This window comes from Pseudophryne corroboree (assembly GCF_028390025.1).
Source record: "Pseudophryne corroboree isolate aPseCor3 chromosome 3 unlocalized genomic scaffold, aPseCor3.hap2 SUPER_3_unloc_74, whole genome shotgun sequence".
NCBI classification, from domain to species: Eukaryota; Metazoa; Chordata; class Amphibia; order Anura; family Myobatrachidae; genus Pseudophryne; species Pseudophryne corroboree.
The window spans coordinates 586,500-603,347 of record NW_026967568.1 but is presented as its reverse complement, the minus strand read 5'-3'; the positions used below and the strand labels follow the sequence as shown (position 1 = coordinate 603,347).

The window sequence follows — 16,848 nt, the reverse complement described above, 5'->3', positions numbered from 1 at the left end:
TGACAATGTCCTGACTATATGTTCTGTTCATTGTGCAACTCATTTGATAAATAACTGAGTTTTCATGGAAAACACGAAATTGTTTTGGTGGCCCCAAACTTTTGAACGGTGGTGTATACTGGCGCTAGGTGACATCTTTAAAATGTATGGACCTTTCCGGTGACCGCGGCAGTGAGGGAACCCCCCCCGGTGTGCCGGGGAAGAGCGGAACCACTGCAGCCAGGAGATCAGCTCCTGTGGCAGCGCTGTGTGTGCCGTTGTGAGCGGAGCACTACAGAGGTGGCAAGCCACGGCAGCCGGTACGAGCGCCCCAAGCTGCAGGAGCGTGCGCCACTCACGGGGGATCGTAGGGCGCTGGGGTCTGGGAGCTATGCTCCCGGCACCTCAGCACTCCAGGGAGTGATCGCGATGATCCCAAAAAAAAGTGGGTCCCAGGGACCCCTCACTTTTCAAAATTGGTGTCCTACCTGTGCTTTTCTGGGTTCCATCGGAATTAAGGTTCTTATTAATGATTTAAATATAAAAACTCAGCCTTGATTTGGACACTACAAAAGTGCTGCGAGGGGGAGGGAGGGGGATGTGGGGGGGGGGGGGGTGACAGTGCTGCTGGGCTGTGTAGCTATACCGGACACTCTGCACCAGAGATGGAACTAGACAATTTGTCAGAAAGTGCATTGGTGCTCCCCCTCCCATATTGTAAAGCAAAGTCAGTGTGCGCCCATCAAAAATGTAGGGGCATCGCTTTGTGGAGAAGGGGCGTGGCCACATCATAGTACCAATTCACATTGCACCACTGCGTTCCAGCGGCGGGGGACCCAGACAGGCAGGGTGGTGGATACGATCATCGGGGGGAGGGGGGGGGCGGTGGTGGAGATCACAGGTGCGGCAGGTAAGCACCAGTAGGTGTGCTTAAATAGAGCACACAAGTGAGCTTGGTTTTGGCACTTTATACAGGCATTTTTTGCACAAGGCACTATGGCACTTTTGATGACTGTTCCCCTGATGATGGATTAAGTCCGAAAACAGCTGTTCGGGAGGTCTATTGTGTTTCCCTGTGCTTGCTAACGATGAGTATATGCTGAGCCATGTATCTTTATTCACACATATGGAGTAAATACTGCATTTTGACTAGACTACAGTGTGCTGGTCCTGTCTATACTAGTGACTTTGTTGCGGGATGGACATGTGATGCTATATATATATATATATATATATATATATATATATATAGTAAATAAAGGAGTCTGCGTCACTCAAGGTCTTATCAAAAAGCTGATTGTTATTGAAACATCAAACATCCCTGTTTTGATGTTTCAATAACAATCAGCTTTTTGATAAGACCTTGAGTGCCGCAGACTCCTTTATTTACTATTGATTTCCACACTGGAGGCACCGGGGCTAAATCTGGACTACAAACAGAGTGCCGGGCTTATCTTTCAACATATATATATATATAGGTCCAAACGTGGAAAAAAAGGCACTCCAGAGGCACATGAAATAAGCAAACTTGTATTGAAAGTGTGACGTTTCGGGGATAACCCCTTCCTCAAGATATATGGTTATGTCTTGAGGAAGGGGTTATCCCCGAAACGTCACACTTTCAATACAAGTTTGCTTATTTCATGTGCCTCTGGAGTGCCTTTTTTTCCACGTTTGGACCTATATGCGTTTATTTGGACTACGGCACCGGGGCAAGCTGCTTAATAGACGAGTGAGTGCCGGCTGATTTGTACCTCTATATATATATATATATATATATATATTAGTATGGTGAGGCACTGCAGTGCCTGGGTATGTGGAGCCTGTGTAGGACACAGGCTCAGTGTATATTTAAGCAACAATGTGTATAGTGTATTTGAATTGTATTTAAAGTGAAATGCACTTGGTTGTGTGTTCCAGGAGGGGGGAATCCATAACTGTGTAGGCCAGGCATGTCCAAACTGCTGCCCTCCAGCTGTTGAGAAACTACACATCCCAGCATGCCCTGACACAGCTTTAGAATTCTCTGACAGCAAAACTGTGTCAGGGCATGCTGGGATATGTAGTTTCACAGCAGCTGGAGGGCAGCAGTTTGGACATGCCTGGTGTAGGCTGTTGGATTCCCCCAGTACTTTCCCCCCAAAATGGAATGCCTTCCTCTCTAGCCTCCCACATGGAAGTACCATGGGGAGAAAGAGGAGCAGCTCAGCTTTAAAACAAGCTGAGTGGTTTTCTGGAGCTCCATAGGGATCACCGTCGGTGGGCAGGAAACCCTGACCGGGGTTCTAGGCTGCCCATCTCTGGAGCCCAATTTTAGGCTGGAGATGGTGAGCTGGGTACCCGGGCAGATTCCTGGAAGTAGTTTAGATGGGAAAACTTCCCCCAGCCTAGACTGAGCGTCACCAGGGCGGATACTAATCCTCCAGGATGGGACGGTCAAAGGAGAGTGACTACTCCCCACCGTCCATAGAGGACAATGGTAGCTGTGCATGTGGCCAAGGCATGCACATCACATGGATAAACAATGGTTGAGAATAGCATGGTGGACTTACCCCCTGTGGTATGTATATTAGAGTAAGATAAAAAGAGGAGGCCTATGAGCATCCAGAGGTATTATACCATTTTCACTCTGCTGTAAACATCTTGCTGTATTCTTGTTGCCCCTAGCAATAGGGAAGTCTTTTTTAAGACTGGGTGAATAAACATCTGCCTCAAGACGACAGCTTCATCTTGTGATCTGCAGAGCTATACCAAACATAGTTCTGTTTTCTGGCTGTCCAGGGTGCACTCAGCGTCTCCAAGCTCTGCCTCCCGCCAGCTACCGTGCAGAGTCCTAGTCCAGCCACTAGTGATTCGTCAACACCACACAGGTGTGGTTAGCGTGTCGATGCATACAGAGCAGTACCATGGTTCCAGACTCCATGGCAACAAGGAGTCTAGTGGTAACAGTGTAGTACCCGCCCACTGCGCAGTGGGTGGTGTCAGTAGTAGGCGGTTACCGACAGTAAGTGGGAATCCCCTAATTGGCCAGACCCCCTGTGACCTAAACATCCATTCTGTGACTGGGGCGGGACGCGAGGTAGGGCGAGGGTTTTCATAGAGAACCATCCGGTCACAGAAATTGCTAGCATAGCGGTGGGATAATCCTAGGTGGCTTTTCGGTCACCTGATTGGAGAAGCCAAGTTAATAGAGGAGTAACTGCAGCGCAGGAGAAAGCACAAGATGGTGGATTTCAGCGGAATGTCTAAGGACGATCTGTAGATCGTGTATCAGGAGAAGGGTGTGGATATCCCTTTCAACGCATCCAGAAGCATCATGAGGGCGGCACTTGTGAGCTTGGAGATGTCCCTCTGGGCGGAGGTAGAGTGCTAAGGGCGTTGGCATTGAAGATGGTGGCCTACCAGTGGACATTCGTACAGAACCGGTGAGCCCCACAAGCCCCACCCTCTCTCCTAGCAGCAGCTATGTTTCATACCTAGCAGGGCCAGAGGTCCAACAGCTCCGGGGTAGGGGGTTCGACACGGATATCTTAGCAGATCGCCTAGTGGAATTTGGAGAAAGAGCAACGGAGCAAGAGTGCTTGATCATCACCTCACTTTCCAATACACTGCCGGGCTCCGGTGACTGTGCGCAGCCCGTTCTGCCCCCAGCAGTAGCGGAAGAGCCAGTGCTCCCACCTGAGGCAAAAGCCCCTCCAAGTCAGGTCTCCGGAGCGTGCAGGAAAGACTGGGCACACGTAGTCCCAGAATACAGCCCGTGGCTTCAGCTGCGTCACTAGGCTGCAGCAGTGAACGGTGCCCAGACTGAGCGGAGTGAGCGGCTTTAGGGCAGGAGGAGTGGGGGACTTAATAGATTGGGTCTTGGTCCCAGCGGTGGCTGAGAGCTTTTAGGTAGGGTAGATAAGAAGCCACTTAGTGAGGAGAGCTCCAGAAAGCACGTCTGGATAGTCCACGCCCCTCTTATTTATTATATTATATAATAAGGGGTGACAGGTGTGGTACATCCCTGCAAAGGCAGATCCCATCTCTTTCTCATCAGACTCTGCTGTCTTCCCTGCACTCTCACTCAGATGTTCACTGCTGCCAGTAGCACACATATGAGAAGCAGAAGTATGGCGGCAGCTGTATAGATTCTGATATGTTATTATCTATATCATACCGTACACACATCTTCCTTATTACTATTGAGAGTAGAGGTACAGTAAGACACTGATGATGGGGGTGTAACAATGGATTATAACCTAGCAGATGATGATTGCAGTGTATTATATGGTGTATTGCATGTAAAATACCTTGTTCCACACCTACTCTGCTGTAGCAATATACCTTATATAAGGGTGAGTAACACATGTACAGGTTTACCAATGCTTCCAGGAGTAACGTTAGGAGACATTATTATAAAGCCTTCATTAAATGTTATGTTTTAATACACACATTTACTATTAAGTGTCCCAAAATGTAATTTTCTCCTATTGTTTACAAGATTAATATTGTTACAGAAAATGTCACATTCCCATAATGTATTTTATTTCCAGCAGATGGACCCACAAGCAGGAATATCTCAGAAGGACATCTAATGTTATCCCCGGATTGTGACATAAAAGATAATGACAGCAGACAGGATTCTCCAGGAGATAATCCCATTACCCCAATTATACATCCAGCTCTATCAGCTGATCCCTCTGATCCTGGGAAATGTTCTCCTGATCACTCTGATATTGGTGCATCTGTTACAGCTCTGAGAGTAGATACAGTGTTTCCCTGTTCTATAGATGCCAAATGTTTTACACAGAACACAAAGCTTATTACCCATCTGGCAGCTAAGGCAGGTGAGAAGCCACTGATATGTTCTGAGTGTGGGAAATGTTTTACCTGCAAATCACAACTTGTTTCACATCAGTGCAGTCACAAAGGTCAGAAGCCATTTCCATGTTCTGAGTGTGGGAAATGTTTTACAGAGAAATCACATCTTGTTACACATCAGAGACGTCACACAGGTGAGAACCTATTACCATGTTCTGAGTGTGGGAAATGTTTTGCCCGGAAATCAGAACTTGTTAGACATCAGCGAAGTCACACAGGTGAGAAGCCATTTTCTTGCTCGGAGTGTGGGAAATGTTTTGCCCAGAAATCAAAACTTGTTATACATCAGCGAAGTCACACAGGTGAGAGGCCATTTCCATGTCCTGAGTGTGGGAAATGTTTTGCACACAAATCAGATCTTGTTAGTCATAACCGAAGTCACACGGGTGAGAATCCAATTTCTTGCACTGAGTGTGGGAAATGTTTTACACGGAAATCACAACTTGTTAAACATCAGAGAAGTCACACAGGTGAGAAGCCATTTGCATGTTCTGAGTGTGGGAAATGTTTTACAGAGAAATCACATCTTGTTACACATCAGAGACGTCACACAGGTGAGAACCTATTACCATGTTCTGAGTGTGGGAAATGTTTTACACTGAAATCACATCTTGTTACACATCAGCGAAATCACACTGGTGAAAAGCCATTTCCATGTTCTGAGTGCGGGAAATGTTTCACCCGGAAATCACAACTTGTTAAACATCAGCGAAGTCACACAGGTGAGACTCCATTTCCATGTTCTGAGTGTGGGAAATGTTTTACATACAAATCACTTCTTGTAATACATAAGAGAATACATACAGGTGAGAAACCATATTCCTGTTCTGAGTGTGGGAAATGTTTTACATACAAATCAACTCGTGATGCACATAAGAGAAGTCACACAGGTATATCACCATTTCCATGTTCTGAGTGTGGGAAATATTTTGCACAGAAATCACAACTTGCTAGACATCAAAGAATTCACACAGGTGAGAGGCCATTTCCATGTTCTGACTGTGGAAAATGTTTTGCACAGAAATCACATCTTTTTGCACATCAGCAAAGTCACACAGCTGAGAAGCCATTTCCATGTCATGAGTGTGGGAAATGTTTTACACACAAATCAGATCTGGTTAGTCATAACAAAAGTCACACAGGTGAGAAGGCATTTTCTTGCTCTGAGTGTGGGAAATGTTTTGCCCGGAAATCAGAACTTGTTAGACATCAGCGAAGTCACACAGGTGAGAAGCCATTTTCTTGCTCGGAGTGTGGGAAATGTTTTGCCCAGAAATCAAAACTTGTTATACATCAGCGAAGTCACACAGGTGAGAGGCCATTTCCATGTCCTGAGTGTGGGAAATGTTTTGCACACAAATCAGATCTTGTTAGTCATAACCGAAGTCACACGGGTGAGAATCCAATTTCTTGCACTGAGTGTGGGAAATGTTTTACACGGAAATCACAACTTGTTAAACATCAGAGAGGTCACACAGGTGAGAAGCCATTTGCATGTTCTGAGTGAGAAATGTTTTGCACACAAATCAGATCTTGTTATACATCACAGAAGTCACACAGGTGAGAAGCCATTTTTTTGCTCTGAGTGTGGGAAATGTTTTACACAGAAATCACATCTTGTTAGACATCGGCAAAGTCACACAGGTGAGAATCCATTTCCATGCTCTGAGTGTGGGAAAGGTTTTGCACACAAATCAGCTCTTGTTATACATCACAGAAGTCACACAGGTGAGAAGCCATTTCCATGTTCTGAGTGTGGGAAATGTTTTGCAGACAACTCAGCTCTTGTTATACATCACAGAAATCACACAGGTGAGAAGCCATTTCAATGTTTTGAGTGTGGGAAATGTTTTACACAGAAATCACAACTTGTTACACACCAGAGAAGACACACAGGTGAGAAGCCATTTTAATCTTCTGAAGTATACTTATCATTGCCATGTGTTGTTCTTCAAGGTTCTTATCATCTCCTATACTTTTTGCAATACACATGTTACCACAGTGTGAAATAATCAGGTGTCATGCCCTCATCTACCACTGCTATGCAGATGACCTGTCTTTTGCTCTGGGTACTGAGAACCCAGCACCAATCCTAAATGTCTAGCTGAGCTCCAGGTGTGGGTGATGCCAGTTCGCTGTGACTCAGTCCTGGTGAAACAGGTCCTTATGATAGAAGCTCACCAACAAAGGGCAGGGCTACAGCTCAGCTTTGCTACCAGCCAGACTTACGCTTGGGGGTTCAGAATTACAAAATGCTGGTCATGTGCAGAATATTAGTGTCCTGGATGGTGGAGTGACACCATTAGACATCCGGTATCAGCCAGAATCAGATCCTCATATGTGGACCATAGCCAGACTCCAGCACTTAATTCCCTCAGAAGATCTACCTGATGTCGTACATGCACTTGTATCATCTCATATAGACTACTGCAATGTCATCTACCTGGGTCTCCCAGCAGAAGAATTGCACCAGTTGTAGCATGTACAGAATGCAGCAGCCAGGCTGTTACCTAACTAGCCCGTTCCTGCCACATAACACCCATTCTCTGGTCCCTGCACCGGCTGCCTGTAAGATGGTGACTGGGCCTAATTCAGGTTGGATCGCAGTGTGTGATCCAAATGGAATTATTCTGAAAAAGTTGCGGGCGCATCCACTGCACCCATCCTGTGCATGCGCCCGCATTTTCTGCGGAGGGGCCACAGAAAATGTGATTGCCTGTCAGGCAGAGGCGGTCACGAGGGTTGGTGGGCAATGCTCCATTTCCAGGGAGGTGCGAATCGGTGCGGGGGCAGTGTAGCGCGAACAGAGGGCAAAGGCGGACAAACGGACATCATCATGGTGGCTTTGTGACATGCAGCCGCTGTATTCGAGAAGAATGCGTCGGGCCTCCTGCGGGCGCAACTGAGCTGCAGCAGGAGGCTTCACTAACTTCTACGATGAAGCAGAAATTGTGAGGCAATCGCATTTTCTGCTTCATCAGGGGGGAGGCGGCGGTCAGCATGCTGGGTGGCCTTGCCCTGTGATGGGCGGCCCCTAGCGCGCTAGGAAAAGGATTGCTAATTCTGCTAAATAGCAGCATCTGCAATCCTTACTGAATTAGACCAGCTATTAAATAATCTTACTGACTCTCCCAGCCTTGCATGACCACGGTACCAGAAGCAGCTTCTGCCTCCGTACTGCCCAAGCTTCTTCCATCTGTTGATGAAGGACTTAGCAGTACCATAGATTCCCAAGCAGTGCTTAGATGTCGGGGAGACAGGGTGGGTGGCAGTAGTGCAGTAGCGGGGGCTGCTGTAGGCAGTGTCTATGTGAGTAAACGTCCCCAAGCAGCGCTGAGGTGTCAGAGCAGGGAGACAGGGTGGGTGGTAGTGGAGTCATGGGGTGGATGGCAGTAGTGGGGGTAGACACGGGGTGAATGGCAGTAGTTTGGGGAGACGGTAGGTGTCAGTGGTGGGGGAGACACGGGGTGGATGGCAGTAGGGGGGAGACAGGATGGGTGGTAGTAGGTAGGGAGACAAGGTGGGTAGCAGTAGTGGGGGGAGACAGGGTGGGTGGCAGTGGTGGGGGAGACACAGGGTGGATGGCAGTACTGGGGGGAGACAAGGTGGGTAGCAGTAGTGGGGGGGAGACAGGACAGTGGCAGTAGTGGGTGGTAGACAGGGCAGGTGGCTGCAGTGTAGTACTAGGGGCTGCTGGAGACAGTAAAGAGGTGTATTGGTCCCACACAGAACCAGTTGATAATTAGACTTAATGATGATCATGCTTCCTTATTTCTAGTTAATCCCTTATATGTGTTACTGTTATTTGCTGTGTCAGCCTCTTTGTGTTCTGTGTAATAATCCTGAAAGTAGTGCTGCTACCGATCTCATATTTGTAGTAACTTGGAAAAGATGAGATATGAGGTGCACTCTAGAAGCTTATAGGGGGTTAATCAGAGATGAACACAGATGTGACATCACGCAGCCCCCCCAGAAAATCGTCCCACCCTGCCCGCGTTCACCCCTCAGGGATGCGACCACAATGTGTGTGTCTGTGTGGCCGCTGTGCATGTGCATTTTGCCACCACCGGGTAAACTGCTGCGGGCCACTATTGCGGCTGGGTCTGAATGACCCCCATAGGCTGTTGTGCAGAGTAAAGTATTTTTTAAGTTTAAAATATAGACAAAAATATGTGTATTAAAGATATGAAATAAAGTTGTTTAAAAGCAAAATATTTCCAGTTTAATTTGGCTATATCTGATTTTGACAGCTCATTTGAATAGTTGGATGATATTACGGGGGAAGGGGGGGGTCTCTCTGTGTAATTAAATAGTTTTATCATTTGTTGGTTTTAAATAAATTATGTCTATTCAAATGTTCTGTTGTTTTTTAACTTTGTGATAAACTGTTTTTAAAATAAACCGATGGACGATAAGTCAGTTGCGCAGTTTCCTCAATGTTACACTATGCGTAGCACCACTTAGCTTACCTTTTGAGCGGTGTGATGCTCTCGTAACACCTTGGTGAATATATATGGCTCCAGCAATATAACATACTTAAACCTTAGTATAGTGTCGGAAGTGTCCCTGACGCTTCACCAGATTAACAAAATAACTTAGTGGAGACAGATGGGTAAATTAGGATTAGAGGTCCAACCCAATAACCATATATATTAGTCCCTAGCGGACACAAAGGGATAACAATGCTGCACTGTAGCAACACAATACAATTCAAGAATACAGTAATACGTACAATAATATACAACAGACACGGGAAATAAATGCGAGTACAATTAGCAATACAACTATACCAATACAATAGTAACAGTTACCTTCATACATACGCTGCGCCACCGGATTCCAGGCCTCCGTCGTCTTACAAGATGACCTCTGAGAAAGGTGACTGAAACCTGGGTCAGGTGCGTCCTTTTATACAATGTTCCAATAACCGTACAATGGGGAATGTAAGGTCTTCCATTGGTCCAGGGGCGGGACATATTCAGTACACCGTGGATCATTGGTCAGCTGGAACACTGAGTGACACCTAATCTTGTGATGTGATTACAGGTTACTTCTGGGCTCCCACCTAAAGACCAGTTCACACCGACCACAGTATCATACAGTAATATACATGAATCCGGTATCGCTAATAACTTGTTGCCGTAATATGTGACAATATCCTCACCACCACCGAATTATTACTTATGTGACCCTGAACAATTTGATCCCACACACGATGTCCTTACACGGTGTCCTTAATATTTAATGGAACAATACCTATATATATATATATATATATATATAGGATGGTGATGAAGGCGGCACTCAAGCAGGCATAAACAGCGGTAAAGTATATGTCAGTTTATTCCAACATGTTTCGGGGTAAAGTCCCCCGTCCTCAGGGTCATCATAACAAAACTGAACAAAACACCATACATATATACCCCCCATTGCAATTACCATTAGGGCTCAAATCCTACTCACCTGTCACACGCCGCTCTGACCCGCCGGCCGCTCAGCAGCACTTCCTGGTTGCTCAGCAGTGACGTCATTGGGACGCGCCCCCGTCCTGTAACCATGGGGACCGCCGGGCACGATCTCTGTACACTGGTGATGCGGCTGGGAACTCCACGCTGCCGGCCCGTGACGCTGTCCGGCAACAATGATACAGGGAGGTGTCTAGGCAACAACAGAAACAAAACAAACAAAACAACGTTAACACATATAGTGCTATACCACAACCAAAAAAAAAATTATTATCCCACCCCCACCTGTCAGAGGTTAAATAGCGCATCAATAACATTGCTGTATACTTGAAAAGAGCAAAATTGCAGAATAACCAGAGAATAGAAACATAATCTCCAACAGAGCTCATAGCTACGTTACTGATCAATCTAAAGGATTGCCATATGGTTACTATATAACATTATAGTGCCTCACATAAAGCAGTTTAATCCCAGATTTTCATTGAGGCCACGCGGTGATAGCGTATCTAGTTTAAAAATCCACCTAGATTCTCTTTGTAGTAGGATTCTATCACGGTCACCCCCTCTGAGGTTTCTGGGAACATGGTCAATCAACATTGCCCTAATACTAGGTATCCCATGTTTGTGCAGCAGACAATGTCGTGCAAACGGTTGGTCACTATTGCCCTTTTCAAAAGCTTTTTTTATAGCACTTCTATGTAGTGCCATTCGCTCACGAAACTGGCGAATGGTTTTACCTACATAGGCTAAGCCACATGGGCATATTAATAGATACACTACATGTGTGGATGTGCAAGTTAGGCGATGGCGAATAGGCAGCTTCTTGCCAGTATGGGGATGGTTAAAGGTACTACCTGTCATAAGGGTGTTACATGTGGCACACCCCAAACATCTGAAACACCCTAGTTTAGTTCTCAGGAAATGTGTTTCCTGTATACCTGTCATTTTAGAGACATCCAGTTTGACTATGTGATCCCCTATATTACGTCCTCTGGTATGACTAGGTAAAAGTGACGTGTTAGCCAAAGATGATAATGACCCCTCAGTCTGAATAATAGGCCACAATGACTTAGCCCTACGTACCCTCCTAGTACTGGCTACCGTATATCTGTTAACCCAAGGAAGTTTGGGGCCACGATTAGAGTGGCTACGGCTCGAGGGACTAAGGGCCTCTGCTCTAGGGATACTAAGGGCCTTTGACCTAGCCTGTTGTAAAATACCATGCGGGTAACCCCGTTCAATAAATTTAGCCTGCATGGCATCCATGGCTAACTCAGTTTCTTGGGGGTCTGACGTGATGCGTCTTACACGCATAAATTGTGAAAATGGTAAACCCTTACGCAATGGGGCCGGGTGAAAACTAGAATGCTCTAACAACATATTCCTGTCAGTTTTCTTGACATACATGGAGGTAGACAACTGTCCCTCCTTGACAGTGATCAATACATCAAGGTTGTTAATGACACAACCGTCTATTGTATACGTAAACTGCACAGGGTGTTTAGTGGCATTATGGTCCTCCCACAGGGCAATCAGATCTTCTCGAGTCCCCAGCCATATAACCAGAAGGTCATCTATATATCTTCTATAGTATAGTACTTGAGACATAATGGCAGGATCAAGGTAAAACATACGTTTCTCCAGCTGGTACATGAAAGCGTTCGCGTACGACGGGGCCACAGCGGACCCCATCGCACACCCCGCTAATTGGAGCAAAAAACGGCCATTAAAGACAAAGTAATTACGGGTAAGTACCTTTTCTAATAGATTTAGAAAAAACGAAATCTCTGGCCCTTGGTAGGAATCATTATCCTCAAGTAAACTCCTAACCGCTTCGATACCTGCTTCATGAGGGATACACGTATACAAGCTGGTAACGTCAGAACTGCATAATGACGTACCCTCAGGTATATTCCCCAGGAGTTGAAGCTCACGTAGTAAGGACGTAGTGTCCTGAAGGTAAGAAGGAAGGGATTGAATGCATGGATTTAAGTATGCGTCAAGGTACACCGACACTGGATGATAGAGCGACCCCCTGGCAGACACAATGGGCCTGCCTGGAGGGTCAACCAGTGTCTTGTGGACCTTGGGCACAGTATAAAATAATGGGGCCTTGGGGTGCTCAATGGTAAGAGCTCGAACCACTTCACTAGAGATGGTACCGGCTATGCTAGCCTGATGTAAAATAGAGTCAAGCTCTGTTTTATATTCTTTGGTGGGGTCCCTAGTGAGTTTTCTATAGACCTTACTGTCATTCAGCTGCCGATCACATTCTCTGACATAATCTTCAAAATTCAGCACAACGATAGCCCCGCCCTTATCCGCCTTACGTATAATAATGTCGGTGCGGGCCGACAAAGCTTTTAAAGTGACCAGTTCGGTTTTAGGTAAATTGGGATAAACCCCATCCGACGAGGGAGTAAGTTCCTCTGCTTCAAGCATACGTAAGAATGTCCGTATAGAAGGATTAAGGCTTGGGGGGTCAAAGTGGGACCGAGGGGTTATTCGTCGCAACTGGGCTGGAACCTCTGGATGCAAATTGTCTACTGTATGGGTGTTAAAATATTCTTGTCGCCTAAGAGATCGTCCCAGACGGTGTACTTCAACTTTCCATTCCAGGGGATCCGCTGGAACTGTGGGGACAAAGGAGAGGCCCTTCGCTAACAGTCGATATTCTTGATCAGAAAGAGGGACTGAAGACAGGTTAAACACCAGCTCTTTTAAACTCTGGGTGGTTTTGGTGCGGGCAATTCTTTGATTCTGCCGCGACCTCCGCGTCCTCTCCCTCTTCTTGCGTGGGGGGTGCAGTTGGATCGAGTCCGCACACCCGATGGGCCTTGGCCTAAAGGGAAATTGCCATCTGATTGAGATAAGGACCCAGAGGCTCCTTCTGAGTCGCTGGCTGAGGTACTAGCCCCAAGTTGTTGTTCACGCCTCCTCCGGGGGTTAGACCGCCACTGTTGTTGGTCCCTGGTCGTCCTGGACCCACCCAGCCAAGGGTATACCTCACGTTGCTGATAATCCCTTTGAACAGTGGCTAGTTTCTCTTTCTTGAATCGCACTAGCTCCTGGCGGTATTGCTCTATTTGTGTAGTGAGCTTGGTTACCCATTCATTCTGAGTGTCCAGCTGTAGCGTGGGTTTATGTATTGCCTCAAATTGCTGAATTTGCTCCCGGACAAGGTTGAGCTCCCGTGTCGACTCCTCAACCACTAGTAACAATAGATCCATGGAGCATTTGTTGAGGATTGCTACCCAACGTCTACAGAAGGTAGTGTTGAACCGACCTATAGTGGGGGAGTTGCGGATCCTAAATCCCCTAGGGATTAGATTAGATCGATAATAGTCAGATAAAGAAATGCCGTGGTAGAGAAAATCTACCTCCCTTTGTTTCATTTTCAGCCATTTTCTGTAAAGTTCCTCATTGGTATTGATAATAGGATTGTCATCTAGCCTTTGTCCCACCAGTATGGAGTTGGCTTCAACATCGGAGAAGCTAAGACGTTCACTAGCATCACGCTGGATCAGGTCCAAAGTTGCCTCGCTGGAGATGGTAACTTCCATGGCAAAAGTCTCTGTCGGTACCTGAATTGATGCCCAATTTAACCAACTGGCAGCTGGATGCAGAAGTGGGACGTGCTCAAAAACACCATAAATGGAAGGCTAGCAGAAAGTGGGACTGCAGCCCAGAATGAGAGTCCTGTGTGGTCTGTAAATACGTTGCTGGTGCCTTAGCATGAGAAGACTAGACGAGAACACTGGCACTGACAATGCACCAGCAACTGTCAGTCTGTCTCAAATGTAGATTGCTGTGTACTCGGCACTCACGCATAAGGTAAAAGGTGCTGCGGTGCCCTCCTGGAGGCGAATACCTCTGGCAATAGGATGGTGATGAAGGCGGCACTCAAGCAGGCATAAACAGCGGTAAAGTATATGTCAGTTTATTCCAACATGTTTCGGGGTAAAGTCCCCCGTCCTCAGGGTCATCATAACAAAACTGAACAAAACACCATACATATATACCCCCCATTGCAATTACCATTAGGGCTCAAATCCTACTCACCTGTCACACGCCGCTCTGACCCGCCGGCCGCTCAGCAGCACTTCCTGGTTGCTCAGCAGTGACGTCATTGGGACGCGCCCCCGTCCTGTAACCATGGGGACCGCCGGGCACGATCTCTGTACACTGGTGATGCGGCTGGGAACTCCACGCTGCCGGCCCGTGATGCTGTCAGGCAACAATGATACAGGGAGGTGTCTAGGCAACAACAGAAACAAAACAAACAAAACAACGTTAACACATATAGTGCTATACCACAACCAAAAAAAAAATTATTATCCCACCCCCACCTGTCAGAGGTTAAATAGCGCATCAATAACATTGCTGTATACTTGAAAAGAGCAAAATTGCAGAATAACCAGAGAATAGAAACATAATCTCCAACAGAGCTCATAGCTACGTTACTGATCAATCTAAAGGATTGCCATATGGTTACTATATAACATTATAGTGCCTCACATAAAGCAGTTTAATCCCAGATTTTCATTGAGGCCACGCGGTGATAGCGTATCTAGTTTAAAAATCCACCTAGATTCTCTTTGTAGTAGGATTCTATCACGGTCACCCCCTCTGAGGTTTCTGGGAACATGGTCAATCAACATTGCCCTAATACTAGGTATCCCATGTTTGTGCAGCAGACAATGTCGTGCAAACGGTTGGTCACTATTGCCCTTTTCAAAAGCTTTTTTTATAGCACTTCTATGTAGTGCCATTCGCTCACGAAACTGGCGAATGGTTTTACCTACATAGGCTAAGCCACATGGGCATATTAATAGATACACTACATGTGTGGATGTGCAAGTTAGGCGATGGCGAATAGGCAGCTTCTTGCCAGTATGGGGATGGTTAAAGGTACTACCTGTCATAAGGGTGTTACATGTGGCACACCCCAAACATCTGAAACACCCTAGTTTAGTTCTCAGGAAATGTGTTTCCTGTATACCTGTCATTTTAGAGACATCCAGTTTGACTATGTGATCCCCTATATTACGTCCTCTGGTATGACTAGGTAAAAGTGACGTGTTAGCCAAAGATGATAATGACCCCTCAGTCTGAATAATAGGCCACAATGACTTAGCCCTACGTACCCTCCTAGTACTGGCTACCGTATATCTGTTAACCCAAGGAAGTTTGGGGCCACGATTAGAGTGGCTACGGCTCGAGGGACTAAGGGCCTCTGCTCTAGGGATACTAAGGGCCTTTGACCTAGCCTGTTGTAAAATACCATGCGGGTAACCCCGTTCAATAAATTTAGCCTGCATGGCATCCATGGCTAACTCAGTTTCTTGGGGGTCTGACGTGATGCGTCTTACACGCATAAATTGTGAAAATGGTAAACCCTTACGCAATGGGGCCGGGTGAAAACTAGAATGCTCTAACAACATATTCCTGTCAGTTTTCTTGACATACATGGAGGTAGACAACTGTCCCTCCTTGACAGTGATCAATACATCAAGGTAGTTAATGACACAACCGTCTATTGTATACGTAAACTGCACAGGGTGTTTAGTGGCATTATGGTCCTCCCACAGGGCAATCAGATCTTCTCGAGTCCCCAGCCATATAACCAGAAGGTCATCTATATATCTTCTATAGTATAGTACTTGAGACATAATGGCAGGATCAAGGTAAAACATACGTTTCTCCAGCTGGTACATGAAAGCATTCGCGTACGACGGGGCCACAGCGGACCCCATCGCACACCCCGCTAATTGGAGCAAAAAACGGCCATTAAAGACAAAGTAATTACGGGTAAGTACCTTTTCTAATAGATTTAGAAAAAAACGAAATCTCTGGCCCTTGGTAGGAATCATTATCCTCAAGTAAACTCCTAACCGCTTCGATACCTGCTTCATGAGGGATACACGTATACAAGCTGGTAACGTCAGAACTGCATAATGACGTACCCTCAGGTATATTCCCCAGGAGTTGAAGCTCACGTAGTAAGGACGTAGTGTCCTGAAGGTAAGAAGGAAGGGATTGAATGCATGGATTTAAGTATGCGTCAAGGTACACCGACACTGGATGATAGAGCGACCCCCTGGCAGACACAATGGGCCTGCCTGGAGGGTCAACCAGTGTCTTGTGGACCTTGGGCACAGTATAAAATAATGGGGCCTTGGGGTGCTCAATGGTAAGAGCTCGAACCACTTCACTGGAGATGGTACCGGCTATGCTAGCCTGATGTCAAATAGAGTCAAGCTCTGTTTTATATTCTTTGGTGGGGTCCCTAGTGAGTTTTCTATAGACCTTACTGTCATTCAGCTGCCGATCACATTCTCTGACATAATCTTCAAAATTCAGCACAACGATAGCCCCGCCCTTATCCGCCTTACGTATAATAATGTCGGTGCGGGCCGACAAAGCTTTTAAAGTGACCAGTTCGGTTTTAGGTAAATTGGGATAAACCCCATCCGACGAGGGAGTAAGTTCCTCTGCTTCAAGCATACGTAAGAATGTCCGTATAGAAGGATTAAGGCTT

At 46.4% G+C, this 16,848-nt stretch overlaps 1 protein-coding gene across 1 annotated transcript; it reads left to right on the top strand.

Annotated features, from left to right (window-relative positions):
• Positions 1-4,380: 4,380 nt before the first annotated feature.
• On the top strand, positions 4,381-6,304 carry LOC134984699 (gastrula zinc finger protein XlCGF26.1-like; the record flags this gene model as incomplete). Its single annotated transcript, XM_063950216.1, has 1 exon — positions 4,381-6,304. A coding segment is annotated over exon 1 (1,749 nt), but the record flags the coding sequence as incomplete, so codon positions are not given.
• Positions 6,305-16,848: the final 10,544 nt, after the last annotated feature.